The following is a 19,399-nucleotide window of genomic DNA, read 5'->3' as shown; positions in this document are numbered from 1 at the left end:
CTCTACTTCAGTGAAGTTTCCCTGTCATTTCCATAAATTCCAGTACTGTAATACCATCTGACCAGCAGTGAACTTCTCTGCTCTTAGACATTGTAGAATGATAGTATTTATGAATCACAGTTTTGGAACTTATAGAAACTGTTTAGAAAAAGTTGGCTTCAGAGTGGTCTACCTAAAAACAGTGGCCTGTGTTTGCTTTGGTGAGCTGAAATCCCATTCCCTTTTGACCAGATCTTACTGCCCAGAATAGTCATTTGGGGTCTGGTGACTATATTAAGGAATAAGGCTTTCAGCTCTCACAGCAAAGCAGTTCCAAGAGCAGAGCCAATCTCTACAGTTAATCTTCAAACCGGAAGAGCTTTCAGCCTTAATCTTTACCACATATATGTATTATTTTTTGTATAATTTGGTTTGTTATAATAAACTCATTTTCTTTAGAAAATACTGCTTTCATATTTATCTATCCTTTAGGGTAAAATCAACCCACACAGCCTATAGTGGTACTACATAAACCAGTCACAAAGTTCCCTCTCCTACCTCTAGCACAGATAATAACTGGTTCTGATACTGTAAGCAGAGCATAGATGCCTTCTGCAGCCCAAGAAATACCCATACAAGCTGCACCAATAATAGGTGGGCTCTGAAAGCTTCCTGTTTTAAAGCAAATCTAATTCAAGGATGACTCTTTGGACAGAAGATAAGCTATTAAGTGGTAGATCGACTTATGAAAAAGTCAAAAACCATTATTTTGGTGCTTATCTCCAACACCATGAAAACATATAAAAAATTTCATTAATTTAGTATACATTAAGTCACCCAATTCACTAATTAAAAATTCACATTCAGATAAAATAATGAAAATCATTTTTACATAAAGTATTACCTGTTAGCATGCACTCCATTCACTTGAGTGATTACAGTAGACAGCTGACCAAGACCTAACATGGACTTCACTACACCATGATAATGAATGATCTAGAAATTTAAAAACATTTAAAATATTAATTAGTATTTCAAATATACCCTTGGGAACCAAAAACAATTTAACTGATACTCTTTAAAAAATACTATTTATCTAATTGTGCTTACTTTTCTTAATTTAAATTGACTTGCTTGGCTACATAGGACTCCCTATCAATGTCCTAACACATTTAAAGTAACAGAAATAAATGCAGACAACCTAAAAAATTTCAGATTGAATTTATTATATATTTCTAAATCTGGTCTACTTTTTGGTTCAGATCAAATATAAAAGTAATGACTATAAAAGTATCCAATTATCTTTAATATTTTTTAAAGATTATCTTATTTCTCACATAAACATTAAAACTGAAAGGTCCTAATATTATTAATATAGAGTTTGGGCTTTAGTAACTAAAAAGTTAAATAGGACCATGCAATTTATGCAATATTCTTTTTTTTTTTTCAGAGACAGGGTCTTGCTCTGTTGCCCAGATGGAGTGCTATGGTGCAACCACAACTCATTGCAGCATTGAACTCCTGGGCTCAAGTGATCCTCCCACTTCAGCCCCCAGAATAGCTAGGATTACAGGCATGCTCCACAATGCCCGGATATTTTTTTATTTTTTGTAGAGACGGGTCTTGCTAGGTTGCTCAGGCTGATCTCGAACTCCTGACTTCATTCAGTGATCCTCCCACCTCCCAAGGTATGAGTCACTGTGCCTGGCCCAATATTCTTTAAAACTGAAAACAAGATTATGAAAAATAGAGGACTTACACATTGATCTTATGAAAAAGTAAATGTGTCAAATATGACAAAAAGAAATACCCTATGATTAGGGAGAATCAAAGGCAAGATTATAAATCAATGATTCAAAATCCCTTACTTGCCCAATAGACAATTTACCTCCATTAGTAAATGTAGCTCAGTGACTCTAAGGGACCATTTCAGAGACTTGCATGTGGCTGAGTAGAGGAGGGTGATGTGAAATAAGAAAAAGTTTCTTAGGTTATAGGGAATCACTATTACTAAAAATTGATGCATGGCTTATACTTTAAATGGTAAGCCAAAATTATATAAATTTTAGAGTTACTAAATGTACATTTTAATATAAATATACTCCACAATAAATCTCATTCATTTGGGGGGTATCTAAAATCATAGACATTTGGTACTGGAAGGGATTTTTGAGATTATTTAGCACAAGTCTCTACTTTTATCTGTTAGGAAACTCAAATTCAAAGAAGGGTAAATATTTTCCAGACACACTGTGACACTGGTAAAGACAGAATTGAAACTAAGATTCCTGGAACTCCTATCCAGGAATCTTTTCATTATATTGCCTTTCAATTATTATTTTACCTGGTCTGGTTCTAGCTGAATAGCTCTGTCATAACAGGCAGTGGCATCCCTCAGCAAGCCAATGCTTTCATGTTCAAGGATCTGTTCTTTTAGAGATGGTTCTGCTTTTCGAATTGCACTTACTCCAGCTACTCCATCTGGTTCATGCATAGCCGCATACAGTTTCTATGTTCAGTGATTTAAAAACAATCAAATGAAGGGAAAAGCACAACTAGAAATAAAACTATCCAACCACCAGTTTATATAAAAAGAGCATATGAGCATATTCTTATACTACTTGTACACAAATCTACATCAGTAACTGTTATTGATCATGAGGGATGTAAAGAATCTCACCATCCTGAAACTCTCTTTGAATCCAATTGATAATAGATTCTGTTGAGTACAGTTTGTGTCTTATTGCATTTAAAAGTTTTTAAAAATTTAAATAAATATTCTAATATATTAATATTAAGATGCCTTCAAGAAACCCATGACATCAATATGAGCTCAAAGGAGATATTCAAGTTAAAGATAAACATTTGGGAAACAATTAGCACAAAGATAGATGGGGGACAGGATGGGATGATCTAGGAAATGAACAAAGACAGACAAAAGAAGCCAGAGAGAATGGAGACTAGAGCCTCTACATTTATTGACAAAGAAGTGCTAGCAAATGAAAAAGGGAGAAACAAGAGAAGTTTGAAGAAACCTGGAGAATAAAATATCCCAGAAACTGTGAGAGAAAAGCAAATGTCATAATAAAAAAGGAGTGGTGAAATGATACTGTGTGGTTAAGAAAACGAGGATTGTGGCTGGGCACGGTGGCTCACACCTGTAATCCTAGCACTCTGGGAGGCCGAGGTGGGCGGATTGCTTGAGGTCAGGAGTTCGAAACCAGCCTGAGCAAGAGTGAGACCCCGTCTCTACTATAAATAGAAAGAAATTAATTGGCCGACTAATATATATAGAAAAAATTAGCCGGGCATGGTGGCGCATGCCTGTAGTCCCAGCTACTCGGGAGGCTGAGGCAGCAGGATTGCTTGAGCCCAGGAGTTTGAGGTTGCTGTGAGCTAGGTTGATGCCAAGGCACTCACTCTAGCCTGGACAACAAAGCGAGACTCTGTCTCAAAAAAAAAAAAGAAAAAAAAAAAAAAAAGAAAATGAGGATTGAGAAACAGTTATTGGATTTGACAACATGGAGGCCATTGATTTTCTTAGCAAAAATACATACAGTCAAGAGAAAAGGAAGACAGAGGAGTCTTGTTGGAATGGGCAAAGAGTGAATGAGAAACAATGAAATGAATACAGTATAGAGATGACAGACATTTCTTTCAAAAACTGGCTGTGAAACAGAGATGGAAGGTATCTGAAGGAGTATTTAAGATCAAGGGAATTATAAAAAATTAAGATAGGAGATACCAGTGCATATCTATATGCTCTATATACTCTGGTTCAGGAAGAAAAATTAATGATATTAGAGAAAGAAGGAATATTTGAAGGAGTTAAATCCTTGAAATTCAGAATACAAGTAGAAATACTGAATTTTGACAGGAAAGGAGACTTCCTTAGGAATAAGGAAGGGAAGAAAAGAATATGGTGCAGATGCTGTGCACTTACAGATTTGGTAGACATTTGGCTTTTATTTTCCTAATGAATGATAAAGTAAGATCTTCAGTTGAGAATGAGGTAGAAGCAGAGAAGTGAAGAAAAGGTAAGAGATGGTCATCCTGAAAAGTAGGAAAGTAGGCTTACTAGAGAAACACAGCAGGACTGATGGCACTATTGGAATCCTGCAGTATTAATGATGCTTGAGATCATGAAATTAAAGTAAAACCAGTCATAAAAACCTATTGTGAAATTTTTCTCCAGCAATGTTCAGCTGCTTACATTGCTGGTGTTTTACAAAGTGAGAACAAAATGGGAGAAAGTCAATGGAGTTCAACATTCTGCTAAGTGAAAGATTTTAACAATGATCTGCAGACTCAAAGCTAGATAAGGAGAAAGACAAAGACAAGAAGGGGCTAATATTCATCAGAAGACTACAAGCTACTAATCTTCCAGTTTTTTACTACACTTTGCTTTTTGATCTGAAAAGCCCACCAATCTTCATCTCTTATTTAATGTCATTGTATTAGCCCCATCTGCCCTTACTTTCTTTTCTTCCCTACAAAGTCAAAACATCATCTAAACGATTATTTCACCATCATTATCATGCCTAATATCTGATATAACCAGTGCATTCCCTCACTTACCCACCTCCAAATTCAGGCCCACATTTCTCACAAAGAGAGTAGTAATTTCTTGAATTATAGCCTTTAAAAAACTACCTCCACAACTGTCACAGGCATTTGGCTAAAATGCCATTATGACTGTAACACTTTCCTACTTCACATCCTCTAAGAAGCTTGAGCAACTTAAAAGGTCCTCTATGATTTGTGATCTTTCCTCTGTCCAAATCTCTCTTTCTTTTGCCATTCCAAAACTCTTTAGCATATACCTTGTTCTTTCCCAACTCCAGAGGGATGTCTCTGCTTAGAATGTCTTACCTCCCTAACTATCACTCATTCTTTAAGATATCATCTCAGAAGCCACTCTTGACCTCTAGTTCACCCACTTGTATCTCCCATTGACCTCGTATAGAGGATGACTTATGTGTACAAATACCCAGTGCCTAGCATAGCATCTTATCTTAAACACTCAATAAAATGAACATAACCACAAAAGACTGACAATATTAATTTTCATTATTAAATTCATTAGATTAATTTCAAACCTGTAAAAATCCAAGATGTTCTTGAATATTTTGCTTCTTTTCTGTAATAAATGATTCAAAGTGCATTACAGCTCGTGTGTATGCTCTGGAGCGAAAGGAAGCTACTGCCAGAGTATCCTGAGGTATGAGGTCTAGAAAACGAGTTACACTTTGATAGTCTTCATAATCCACAGTAGATACTAGAATATAAAAAAAAAACACGGAGTAATTAAAGAATTATAAGATGAAATTTTTGAAATTTTAAATATTTAAGTTTAATTTACTTCACTAAATAAATTAATCTAAATGTATTAGGATATCATATTTAGGATATAACTAATAACAATGATTGCTCAGAGGGTCTTGCTCCAGCTCTACCATTATTACTTACTTTACTTTGGACAGTCATGGAATTTATTGAGCTCCTGTTTCTTTATCCATAAAAGGGAAATATTAGTACCTGTCTTGCCTTCCTTAGAATGTTGTTGTGAGGATTAAATGTAAATCTATTATTAAATGTTGAAAAGATATAAAGATGATACAAAAGATACGAGTTTGTTTTGTTTTTTTTTTGAGACAGAGTCTCGCTTTGTTGCCCAGGCTAGAGTGAGTGCCATGACGTCAGGCTAGCTTACAGCAACCTCAAACTCCTGGGCTCAAGCAATCCTACTTCCTCAGCCTCCCAAGTAGCTGGGAGTACAGGCACGTGCCACCATGCCCGGCTAATTTTTTTCTATATATATTAGTTGGCCAATTAATTTCTTTCTATTTTATAGTAGAGACAGGGTCTTGCTCTTGCTCAGGCTGGTTTCAAACTCCTGACTTTAAGGGATCTTCCTGTCTCGGCCTCCCAGAGTGCTAAGATTACAGGTGTGAGCCACTGCACCTGGCCACAAGATGAGTTTTTATTGATGACATTACTGATATAATGTAGCTACTTAGTACAGAAATAGTAGAACTACGGAAATAGCCTTTTTTATTTTAAAGTTTAGAATTCTTTGGTATCAACCTATCTTTTCTTATGTTGCTATACAACACACGTAGAGAGGTTTTCAATTTATGTCTTACAATGGAAATGGAAGTGCCTTCAAAGTAAAAACACAAGTACTTTAGATAATTTTTCAAGAATCTATGAATGGCCGGGCACGGTGGCTCATGCCTGTAATCCTAGCTCTCTGGGAGGCCGAGGCGGGCGGACTGCTCGAGGTCAGGAGTTCAAAACCAGCCTGAGCAAGAGCCAGACCCTGTCTCTACTATAAATAGAAAGAAATTAATTGGCCAACTGATATATATATATATATATATATATATATATAAAAAATTAGCTGGGCATGGTGGCACATGCCTGTAGTCCCAGCTACTTGGGAGGCTGAGGCAGTAGGATTACTTGAGCCCAGGAGTTTGAGGTTGCTGTGAGCTAGGCTGATGCCACGGCACTCACTCTAGCCTGGACAATAAAGTGAGACTCTGTCTCAAAAAAAAAAAAAAAGAGTCTATGAATACACATACATTGAAAACTTCTAAATGAGGACAGTCTAGCTTATGAATTCTTATTTAAAACTTTTATATTTTAATAATGATTCATAAAAGCATGTAGAAAACAAGACAGAAATAAATTTCTTTAAAATTTAAATAATCAAGATAGTATATTTAAAGAACATTATATTTAAAATAAGTTCCTTATTTCCATCAAAATTTGTAGATAATTTCAAATTATGAGAAATGTTAAAGTTATTATATTTCTGAACTATTACAAATGTAATTCTTAGAAGCTAGAAATTTAATTGCAGTGTTAGTGAAAATGGTGACAACATAGTGTTTAGTTCTACACTACCATTTTCACATGCAGAAATAGGAATAAACATTTAATTGTTAAATTAATGGAAAATATATTATTGGCCATATTCCAGAGGAAAAAATTCTCCTAAAGAGGTAATTATTTGCAAATCCAGAAAATTTTAGAAAAATAAACTATTGTGCTTAACAACAGAAATGTATGTGCCTTCGCAGGTATATGGACAACAGAGGGAGATGCTCACAAATTGAGAACTGTGTAAATGAAAGCTTCTTTAAGGATTGTTTAGACAGTCAATTTTTTCAATTAGTCTCAAAGCCTAGGGGTAAAAACATGTTATGTCTGTGAGAATGGCCGAGGTATAAAGAAACAAGGATATTATAATCCTTCTTACTGTAACGATGAAAAAAAAGGTTCAAAGACAGTAAGAGTATCCATTAGTGTGTGATGAATATAATTCTTTTCACCAAATGCTTGTCTCATAGGAGCAAGTTAGCAGGTGTCATTGCTCACTCTAATAAGATTCTTCTTTTAGTCATATTAGTGGAAGCTGTAATAGCACATATAAAACTAGCACAATAGTAGGTATAGCAGTGTGTAGTGTAGTAACATATAGTCAGTATATCTGGAGAGCCTGCTAGATATCAAACACTACCAGAGACAGGGGGAAAAGAATAGCTCCTCTATAGGCCATGAAATAAATGAAATCAAAATCTCTTTAGAAATTTAAAAGTTAAATGTGAAAAAGATTGCAAAGAATATTTTACAAGTGAAAAAAGACATTTAGACTACACATACACACAGACACACACACAATATACTGAGGGGACATGGAGTAAATGAGTTAACAGGGAAGGGTAGGTTAATAACAATATTAACAACATCTCACTTATTTCACACTTTATAATTTATATATGCATGATCTCATTTAATATAACAATTTCTAATGGAGATAATATTAACCCCATTTTATACAAAGAAAAATTAGATATATGTCTTGTCCAAGTTGAGAGTAAGAAGAGAGAGGTCTTATGACTATACATTCACTGCAGTGAACAGTGTGAAAAGCCCACACTATTACTCATTTAAAAAACATACAAAAAAGGTTTTTTTTAAATTAATGCTTAAATTATAGAATTGATACAAAAAGGAGCTAATTGGTAAATAGTAAAAAGAATTAAAAACAACCCAGAAGTTATAACTTACCCATTGAGTCTACCTTATCTCTGTTTGATTTGCTCTGTGGAAATTTCTCAGCCTTCAGTGCCTGAAATTTGTGCCTTGCCCATTGTGTGAGATGGTCAAGCATGGAGAACACAGTCTGTGTACTGAGTTGACACAGATCAGATGCACTGTCTTGGGTACTTATGGTATGCTGATCATCGTGCTTTAGAACTGCCATAATTTCTGCATAAACCTAAGAGAACTCATTTTATAGGTAATTATGTGTCTGTATAACCACTTTACTACTATATGATACATAAGACTAAGCATTCTAAGGCAATAATTTTCAGAAGAAAAGGAAACAGGATTGATTGATAATGAATTAGCTTTCTGATCTATAATTAAACCCAATCAAATGTTACTCTAAAAAGAAAATCTGACGAAGAGTCACTAAAGAAAATATAAAAATAAATATTTTTTAAATTCTAGATTATTCAAGAATAATAACCAGTCATAAAAAATCTTGAGTAATATCTTACACTATCTGCAAAACTTAATTTCAGAGTAACTGAACAACTAAATGTAAAAATAGAAGGATTAAAAGAAAAAATATAAGAAAATATGTTTATGACATTGGATAAGAGAAGGGATCACATAAAAAGCTAAAATTCATAATCGTTAAAAGATTCATAAATTTGGCATTTGCATTTAAAATTTCTGCATGGCAAAAGGTACAAACAAAGCTTAAAGATAAACCACTAAGAAAAATTTTTGCAAAATATGGCTGGCAACAAATAGATAGCCAGAATATACCAATTGATTAAAAGGATACACACACCAAAAAGGCGAAGAATATAAACAGACATTCCACATAAAAGTAACTCAAGGCTGGGTGCAGTGGATCACACCTCTAATCCTAGCACTCTTGGAGGCTAAGGCAGGAGGATAGCTTGAGATCAGGAGTTTGAGACCAGCCTGAGCAAGAGCGAGACCCTGCCTCTACCAAAAACAGAAAAAATTAGCCAGGCGTGGTAGTGCATGGCTGTAGTCCCGGTTATTCAGGAGGCTGAGGCAGGAGGATTGCTCGAGCCCAGGAGTTTGAGGTTGCAGTGAGCTATGATCATGCCACTGCAGTCTACCAGGGCTGACAGAGCAAGATTCTGTCTCTAAAAAAATTTTTAAAAAGTAACCCAAATGGCTAATGAACATAACCTTACTATTATAGTAATAATGAAAATGTAAATTAAATAGTAAAATGTCCTTTATTTAACATATTATATTGCATAAAATGTAAATGCTTAAAAATATCAAGTATTGGCATTGGCAAATGTGTGAAAAATGGACACATTCACTAACTGGTAGTAGGACTATAAATCAGGGCAATTTTGCACTCTCTAACAAAATCTTAAATGCCTGTATCATATTACCTAACAGTTCTGCTTTTTAGTATTTATCCTAGACATCTATACACAAACACTTTCATAAGTATGCATTGCCATGAATTGCAAAGAATTGAAAACTAAATAATCATTATTATGGCAATAGTTAAACTATGGAACAAATGTACAATAGAAGGATTATATTATGCAGTACTTAAAGAAAGGATAACTCTCTACATACTGGTAAACAAACATACCAAAACCAAGCAAGTTGCAGAATAATACCTACAAGAGGATATCGCCATCAAAAAAAAAAAGGAAAAAGTGTACATCACATTAATAATAGTGATGACCTTCTGGGGATATAAGATCAGGAATGGTACTCAAAGGGTACACTTTGATTTATTTGTATATTTTGTATTTTTACCTTAAGACCAGAGGGAGATGGTACTTATGCTATTAAAAATAATATATATTTTTTGAGACAGGGTTTCATTCTGTTGCCTGGGGTAGAGTACAGTGGCATTGTCATAGCACACTGCAACCTCAAACTCGTGGGCTCAAGTGATCCTCCTGCCTGAGCTTCCTGAGTAGCTGGGACTAAAGGCGTGAGCCACTGCACCCAGCCTTAAATAATCTATTTTTTGGTGTTTTTTTTTTAACAAAGAAAAGTATTATTTGTATGTGGTTTAAAAAATCAAACTCTAAAAAATATTATAAAATTAAAAGCAAAATATTCCCCCTTCCTTACCCTAATCCATAGTATCATTCCCAAGGAAAAAACCACTATCAACAGTTTCTGTTTTTTTCTTCTCCCTCCCCCCAAATCACCATATGCAAACAAATGGTTTCTTATGTATCTCTCTCTTAATGTTCTACATATATTTGAGCATTTATAATATATACTTTCTAATTATCTACAATAAGCATTACATAATTCTTTGATAAATAAAAGTATTAAAAAGATTTTTTGCTTTTTGATCTATACATGAACATACCATAGTTATACATTTCCTACTAATATGTAGCCTTTCTAATACTAATTACATTGGAGAAAATAAGTTTCACATGTTCAGAGACCAAATAAAATGATTTCTCTTACCTCCTGTTGATCTTCTTGATTACAACCCAACAAGACATACACTAAAATATGTGGAAGAAGATAGATCGTCACCTTGAAATCATGCTTCATCATAATGCTACAGCACGTGAAGATTTTACTGGCAAGATCATGCCGAACCTGTAAATCCAAATGGTTTGGGGATAGTAAGTAGTTTTGTATATTTTTTCCTACTGATTAAATGTCAAAAAGTAACATGTGTGATACTTTATCATGACAGAGTACTTTTTGAAGTGTTTTAAAATTTTAAAATTAATTTCTTAAAGTTAAATTAAACTTTTTATTAAATTACTTGGGTTAAAGTTACATTTTATTGGAATTACATAACCTTTTATTTACTAACATTATTAACATTACAGAACTCATAAATTTTTAAAGTTTTTTCTCCAAATACAAAACCTTCACTTAACAAAACCAAAAAAAAAAAAAATATATACCTAAATGAAAGATTCCAGAGCTGGAAGTAGTTATTAGGTCATTAAATATGAAATGTCTGATTTTGATTCAAGAATTTAGTTTATTTTATCTCAAACAAGAAGCAGTACAACTAATCAAAGTATGTGCCTAAACTATCGACAGAGTTTTGCCATCTTAATGGTAGCTTGTTCATGCCACCAGTGAAGAAGCCTGGTGAGTGGTAATGAAATCACAAAAGTTTTCCACAGCTTTTTGAGAACTGAATATTGTTCCTTGCAAGAAGTGGTTCAAAGCATTGAATAAGCAGTCGTCAGTTGGTGCATGATCTGATGAACGTGATGGATGACAGAGAGTTTCTAAGTCCAGCCTCTGTACTTTGAACAGCCTTGTTTGTATAACATGTGATTGAGCATTCTCTTGTAAAAGGATTGGCCTTTCTCTATTGCCCAATCTCAGCTGCTTAATCACAAGCATCCTGATCATTTCATCCAATTGGTTGCAATAGACATCACCTGTAATGGACTGACCAGGTTTCATGAAGCTGTAGTGGATAATATTAATACCAGTGCTGGACCACCAAAAAGATACCATTAGCTTTTGATGAACATTCAGTTTTGGTCTGTGTTTCAGCACTTCATCTTTATCCAACCATAGTGCCAAATGCTTGTGATTATCAAAAAGAATGCATTTTTTCATCAAACTTAACAATACAGTATAGAAATGTTTCACCTTTATGTCATGACAGCAAAGAAAGGTGAGCTTCGAGAGGATTTCTCTTCTGACATTCATTTAATTCATGTGGTACCTCTATCCAGGTTCTTTACCTTGTTGATTTGTTTCAAATAGTCCAAAACTGTTGGAATAGTAATGTCAAATCTTGCTGCTAATTCCACATATAGGTTGACCTACATTTGCTCTCACTACAGCTTTCAGCTCATCCTTATCCATCTTGGTCTCAGGCTGCCCATGTGGCTGATTAAAAATCACCAGATCAGGCCAGGCGCGGTGGCTCACGCCTGTAATCCTAGCTCTCTGGGAGGCCGAGGCGGGCGGATTGCTCGAGGTCAGGAGTTTGAAACAAGCCTGAGCAAGAGCGAGACCCCATCTCTACTATAAATAGAAAAGAAATTAATTGGCCAACTAATATATATATATAGAAAACATTAGACGGGCATGGTGGCACATGCCTGAAGTCCTAGCTACTCAGGAGGCTGAGGCAGGAGGATTGCTTGCGCCAAGGAGTTTGAGGTTGCTGTGAGCTAGGCTGACGCCAGGGCACTCACTCTAGCCTGCGCAACAAAGCAAAACTCTGTCTCAAAAAAAAAAAACCCAAAAAAACCAAAAAACCACCATATCAGAACTTCTTAAACCACTGGCATACTGTGTGTTCATTAGCCACAACCTTCCCAAACACTTTGTTGATATTTGAAGCTCTCTGTGCATCACTGGTTCCATGATGAAACCCACATTAGAAAATAACACAAATTTTCGACTTATCTAAGGTTTCAAAAAAATTGCTCTAAAAAAATTTTGAAAGATAATGACAAGCCAAACCATGTATTTGCGAGACTGAGGATGTACCTTCCCAATAAAAACAAAACAAGAACTGGCAAAGTGAAATGTCAGAGATATCAACTGTCAAACTCAATATTTAAGGAAATCGGACATTTCATACCTAATAACCTAATTCACCAGTATTTTACATTTCACACATTATATTTTCTGTGTGTTCATAAGAAAATGAGAGAAAAATTTCTTGAAATTACTAGCTAAAAATTATTATGATATTTTAAAATATTAATCAATAGAAACATGAAAAACAAAAGTTGTAATTTTAAATATGCTTTAAACATTTTCTTGGAAATAGAGTACTTTTTGGTCTGTCAGGCATGTAAAAATCTCACGATAGAGAAACATCAGGAATATGCCTCTGTTTTTCCATGAAATTTCATTTTAAAATATCTTTATTTTTATTTTAGAGAAAGTTCATATGATGCATGTTCTTTTAGAAGTGCCATTAAAAGATAATATATCTTTTGTAAAAAACTCTGTATCAGAGTTTGCAGTGAGCTGTGATAATGCTACTACACTCTACAAGGGATGACAGAGCAAGAGAGATTCTGTCTCCAAAAAGAAAAGGTAACCCAAATGGCCAATGAATATAACTTTATCATGATGGTAATAATGAAAATGTAAATTAAATAATAAAATGTCCTTTATTTAACCTATAATGTTGCCTAAAATATAAATGCTTAAAAATATCAAGTATTTACATCCTTTTAAACAATATTATTTTACAATATAAAATGAACATAGTGTAATAGACATTTTACAAACACATTAAAATCAAGGTAATTTTTTTCATAAAGCAATTACTTCTTCACCTAGAAACTATTAGTAACAAAGAAATTATTACTATTAGTAAACATTTTCTTAAAAATTTCTATCATCATGAGCACAAATATTTCAATGCCTATTGTGTGTGCTACGCATTCAGATAGATGTTCTGGTTTCCTTTAGAATTTCTGTTCAGTTAACAAATTCTGAACAGGGTTTCTTACCTTTGTTATAAGATAACCTGCCCAAGATGCTGACCATTCTGCAAAGTTATTACCTAATTCACTTAAGTAAATTGGCTTCTTTACTCCAGACCAATCTGTTGACTTCTGAGAACTCTTATATCTGTAATTTTGAAAATTTTTTTATTAAAAAATATATAGTAAGTAGAATTTTAGTAAAGAAAGTACAAGAAATTAGGGAGGCTAAGGTAGGAGGATCACATGAGCCTAGGAGTTCAAGGCTAAAATGAGCTATGATCGTACCACCGCACTTCAGCCTGGGCAACAAAGCAAGACTGACCCTGTTTCTTAAGAAAAAAAGGAAGGAAGAAAGAAATTCTATCAACTTCTTCACCGACTACCACAGTACTGCCTTGCCTTTACTGAAATCTGGTTACAGATAACCATTTGTCTAGTATTGTTCTTAAGGGTGGAGAGAGAGGTCATTCTTGCATATCCCACACACTTCTAAGGATTTGAGTCTGTCTCCTCTTCCTCAGATCCTTCCAACTCCATTCTTGTGTAAGAAAAACCTGTTCCTTTGAAGTTCAAGCCACCCAGGTATACTATTTTCTACTCCTCATTTTGGGCATCTAACAAACTCGTTTATTACCAAACTCATTGATAACTTTAGAACATTGCCCAGTGTTTTCTTTCTTTCCCAAGTCGTACTATCATCCTACGTGACTTCAATGTCTGGCTGGAGTACTTAATCAAACTCAAAACTTCTCTGCGACTTTCTTCTCAATGGTTAGGGTTCCTTTGCTAATACAAAGAATTTCTTCATCTCCAAAATCAACAATTTAGACATCTTATTCTATGCCCAGGGTTTCCTACATTTCCAGTTCTTTCACACAGTTACTTCAACACACCTGCTCTCTCTTGATGAGATCTTCTGTTCCTTGACCCTGATAAACTCTTCTATAATACCCTCCTTTCTTTACCAATTAATTTCTTTCTGTTTATAGTAGAGACGGGGTCTCACTCTTGCTCAGGCTTGTTTCAAACTCCTGACCTCGAGCAATCCACCCGCCTAGGCCTCCCAGAGTGCTAGGATTACAGGCGTGAGCCACTGCGCCTGGCCATCACCACTATTCTTAAAATACCTATTCCAACTCCCTAACCACTTTCAGTTAATGATCTCATCTCCTATACCTCATACTTTATAGAGAAAAAAAGAAACTATTGTTTCCCACAATCAAACCTATAAACGTAGCTGGGTTCCATCCATTATTTTACCTTTCTTTCTTACCAAAAAAGAAGATCTCACTCCCTTTAGGTCTAATTCCCCATCAGGACCATGGCTCTCCCATTCTGGGTGCTCCATGGGGTCTTATTATATCAATAATCACTTTTCCTTTACATTACTTCAACATGACCCTTTTCATTTGCTCCTCAGCATTACCATTTAAACATGTTTAAATAGTTCTCATCTTACAACTACATGTGTGTAGGATTACTTGAGGGGCATGAGTTCCTTTTGAATCATCAGTGGAAATTTAGGAAATGACAAACATAATAAATGCTCTGTTTTCAAGGTCTTTAGCAAACATATAATTCACTGTATTTCAAGTTTCTAAAAGTTGAAAAAATCCAACAAACTCTCAGTTAACCATCCCACTAAATCAGAAAAAAAATCTAAATCCTTATTTTTAATCATCAAGAGTATAACTCTTTAGATGATTTTATCAAGTTTTGTAGTAAACTTAGTTAGAAAAGTTAACTTAGAAACTAAGTTAGTAAACTTAGTTAGAAAATATTACAGATAGGCCAGGTTCTGCCTAGTCTCATAGTGATGTTTTTCTACTAAAGTTATTTCTACAGTGATTTTGAATTGTAGTTGTTCTGGTTATAAAAATTAAATATCCCAAATATATCCATCCTTCAATCCAGGTTTAGTGATTGCATATAAACAGCTCAATTAGGCCAGGTATGGTGGCTCACGCCTATAATCATAGCACTCTGGGAGGATGAGGCAGGCAGATCGCTCAAGGTCAGGAGTTCAAAACCAGCCTGAGCAAGACTGAGACCCTGTCTCTACTAAAAATAGAACGTAATTGGCCAACTAAAAATATAGAGAAAAAAAAATTAGCTGGGCATGGTGGTACATGCCTGTATTTCCAGCTACTTGGGAGGCTGAGGCAGAAGGATTGCTTGAGCCCAGGATTTTGAGGTTGCTGTGAGCGAGGCTGACACCACAGCACTCTAGCCTGGGCAACAGAGTGAGACTGTCTCAAAAAAAAAAAAAAAAAAAAATCCCATCACTAAAAGAATAAAAAAATCTTTTAAAATTATTCTGGGAGAATCAATCACTTGGACTCAGGAGTTTGAGGTTACAGTGAGGAATGACTGAGCCACTATACTCCAGACTGGGTAACAGAGTGAGACCCCCATCTCAGAGTGAGACCCCATCAGAAGAAGAAGGAGAAGAGGAGGAGGAAGAGAATTCTCATTGCTTTGATAAGATTACTCTTGTAAATGGCCACTTAAAAGTTGATTCTTATGAAAGAATAACAAGCAGGCAGAAAATATTGGTTTCTTATGAAATATTTAATTCAATTACAAATGTTGGGCTTATAATTCTTATGAAGTAGACAACAGCCAACCCCCCACAAATTCCTCCCAAAATTCAAGGAATTTATTCAACAAGTTAGGAATGAATGATTATTGAGCGTGAACTAAATGTCAGGTACTCTGCTAGGTACTTTTTAATATTATCTCCTTTATTACTAATAATGATTATACAAAATAGGTAAAATTATCCATGTTTTCAAGATTAAAAAATTGAGACTTGGAAATGTTAAATAACTTGCTCTAGACTTCAGATTTAACAAATGCAGAGCTAAGATTCAAACCTAGGTCTATGCAACTCCAAAGGCCATAAACTTTCTAGTAGGTTACAGAAATTCTTAAATATCTATATAAAATATAGAATAAATGGGAGAAATATGGAGTCCTCAAGAAATAAAACCCAAATTTTAATTTTAGACTTTAACTTGATATTAATAAATCACATCTTTAATGATGCTAGTCATAAGAAATGTTCAAAAGGTTTATAAATATAAAAAATTATCTACCAAATAAATATACACACCTCAGGGCTTTTATATAGTATTTTAGTATAATTCAAGCACTTTGCTCAAAGAAGCAATTTTTCCAAGGTCATGTATCTAATAAGCATGTGACCTAGAGTACTGAAAATTATAGTTTCTAATAATAATTTATAATTTTATGGATTTTTAAAAATATAAAATGCTTCATGAATTTGTGTCATCCTTGCACATTTAATCAATCCTAACAAAGTTATTTAAATTGAAAAAAGATTAGAAAATACTTTTTCAAAAGTAGAGGGTAAAAACATATTCATGAAGAGAAGTTGGGAGCAATGAAAATCTTTAACACATTGACTGCCACATTAGAAAAAAAATTTTTTCCTTGGGGTCACAGTGTTTTATTATGAAAATAGAATAAAAATTTTGAAAACAAAATGATCCTTTCTAATTTAATGAAAAATTTGTTATTTTTTATTATTTTCTGTGCATGAGTTATATGCAATTAAATTGTCAATATTAATTGTAACAATAAGAACATCAACAAGTAAGATTTTCATGAACCAACTGCAGGGTTTTGCCCAGGGGGCCACCCATTACATAGCATGTATGCTACAACAGGGCAGCATGAGTTTCCTGCATAGCATGTGGCTCTCAAGGGAAAGAGACCTGTGAGTTACATATGCTTCACAAGATCCGAGGCTCAAAACAAGTGTGAGTTAAATACAACTCACATGGCCGTTAATGTATTAATTGGGGTTACTAAAGGCTTCTGGACAAGATTTAAACTCTAAATGTCTATATTAATTATAGTTATACTTATCAAAAGTTTAAACTCATATTCAACTTAAAGGAGACTCTTTCAAAGTAGTTGAATTTAAAACATTTCAATCCTTTTAACTTCAGTGAATTTGTCTAAATACTTAAAATTGCAGAATTTAACCCAATGAGCAGATTGTACTTCTCATTTTGACAAGATTATAATTATAAATCAAAGTGAAAAATACATACAAGAAGATAGTAAAGATATTTTTATTGTTAAAAAACTTTATCAAAAATAAAGTTAAACATAATTTTACGAAAATAATTTAAATGAGCCCTCATACCTAGTATTTAGATGAGGTTCTAGTATTTCCCGAACATGCTCAGGAAATCTCTTCCACAATTGATGACCTGGGCCGTCGGTCTCCATCTCTCTACAGTCATAAATAGAAAGTAACTCCTACAAATACATATTTTACATTTGTAAGTCCACAGTGAAGCAGATAAACCTTTATCTTTATATTCATGAATGTTCTACATATTATAGTTATAAAAATACAGCCATAACTTGTTTTATTGTACTTCGCTTTACTGTGCTTCACAGATACTGTTTTTTTTTTGTTTTACAAATTAAAGGTTTTGGCAACCCTATGTGTAGCAAGTCTATTGGTGCCATTTTTCTAACAGCATATGCTTACTTTGTACCTCTGTGTCACCTTTTGGTAATTCTCATGATACTTCAAACTTTATTATTGTACCAAACTTTATTATTGTATGGTGATCTGTGGTCAGTGATCTTTGAGTTACCTTTGTAATTGTTTAGGGCTTCACAAGTCACACCCATAAAACAGAGAACTTAATCGATAAATGTTGTGTGTGTTCTGACTGTTCCACTGACCAGCCATTCCCTATCTCCTCAGGGCTTCCTATTCTGAGACACAACAATTTTGAAATGAGGCCAAATAATAACCCTACAAGGGCCTCTAAGTGTTCAAGTGAAAGGAAGAGTCACATGTCCCTCATTATAAATCAAATGCTAGAAAATTAAGCTCAGTGAGGAAGGCATATCGAAAGCTGAGATAGGCAAAAAGGCCTCTAATGCCAAACAGTTAGTCAAGTGTGAATGCAAAGGAAAAGTTCTTGAAGGAAATTATAGTAAAAGTGCTACTCCAGTGAACACATATCAATGGTAGAAATTGAAACGGCCTTCTTGCTGAGATGGAGACAAGTTTTAGTGGTCTGGATAGAAGATCAAACTAGCCACACATTCCCTTAAACTAAAGCCTAATCTAGAGTTAAGTCCTAATATTTCTTCATTTCCATGAGAGCTGAGAAAGGTAAAGAAGTTCCAGAAGAAAAGTTTAAAGTTAGAAGAGGTTGGTTCATGAAGTTTAAATTAAGAAGCTGTCTCCATAACATAAAAGTCCAAGGTGAAACAGCAAGTGCTGATACAGAAGCTGAAGCAAGTTTTCCAAAAGATCCAGCTAAAACCACTGATGAAAGTAGCTACTCTAACAGATTTTCAATGTAAATCAAACAGCCTTCTGTTGGAAGAAGATGCCATCTAGGACTTTTATAGCTATAGAGGAGGCTTCAAAGCTTCAAAGGACAGGCTGATTCTTTTGCTGGGGGCTAATGCAGCTGGTAACTTTAAGTTGAAGCCAATGTTCATTTACTATTCTGAAAATTCTAAGGTGGTTAAGAATTACAATACATTTACTCTGCCTGTGCTCTATAAATGGAACAACAAAGCCTGGATGACAGCACATCTCTTTGTAGCATGGTTTACTGAATATTTTAAGCCCACTGTTGAGCCCTACTGCTCATAATACAAGATTGCATTCAAAATATTTCTGCTCTATGCTTTTAAGTAAAAATGTGAAGATATATGATCTAATAAAATCTCTTAAGGGTGTGTTTAATCCTCAAAAACAACAACAACAACAACAAAATTACTGCTCACTGACAATGCACCTGGTCACTCAAGAGCCCGGATGGAGATGTACAAAGAGATTAAGGCTGTTTTCACGCTTGCTAATATAATGTCCATTCTGCAGCCCATGAATGAAGGAATAATTTTGACTTTCAGGTCTTATT

At 34.4% G+C, this 19,399-nt stretch overlaps 1 protein-coding gene across 3 annotated transcripts in view; it reads right to left on the bottom strand.

The window, feature by feature from the left end:
• The window catches only part of ATR (ATR checkpoint kinase), a 103,255-nt gene that overhangs the window by 35,748 nt on the left and 48,108 nt on the right, over positions 1-19,399 (bottom strand). For all 3 annotated transcript variants that reach the window (XM_012762368.3, XM_012762370.2, XM_076004934.1), the window contains 7 exons: positions 17,647-17,762; positions 13,494-13,614; positions 10,498-10,635; positions 8,059-8,269; positions 5,079-5,257; positions 2,324-2,488; positions 884-975 (listed from right to left, as the gene is read on the bottom strand). In XM_012762368.3, coding sequence (XP_012617822.2) covers positions 884-975; positions 2,324-2,488; positions 5,079-5,257; positions 8,059-8,269; positions 10,498-10,635; positions 13,494-13,614; positions 17,647-17,762 — 1,022 coding nt within the window. The remainder of the gene's footprint in view (positions 1-883; positions 976-2,323; positions 2,489-5,078; positions 5,258-8,058; positions 8,270-10,497; positions 10,636-13,493; positions 13,615-17,646; positions 17,763-19,399) is intronic.

This window comes from Microcebus murinus, chromosome 1 (genome assembly GCF_040939455.1).
Source record: "Microcebus murinus isolate Inina chromosome 1, M.murinus_Inina_mat1.0, whole genome shotgun sequence".
NCBI classification, from domain to species: Eukaryota; Metazoa; Chordata; class Mammalia; order Primates; family Cheirogaleidae; genus Microcebus; species Microcebus murinus.
This window is presented reverse-complemented; position numbering and strand designations above follow the sequence as displayed.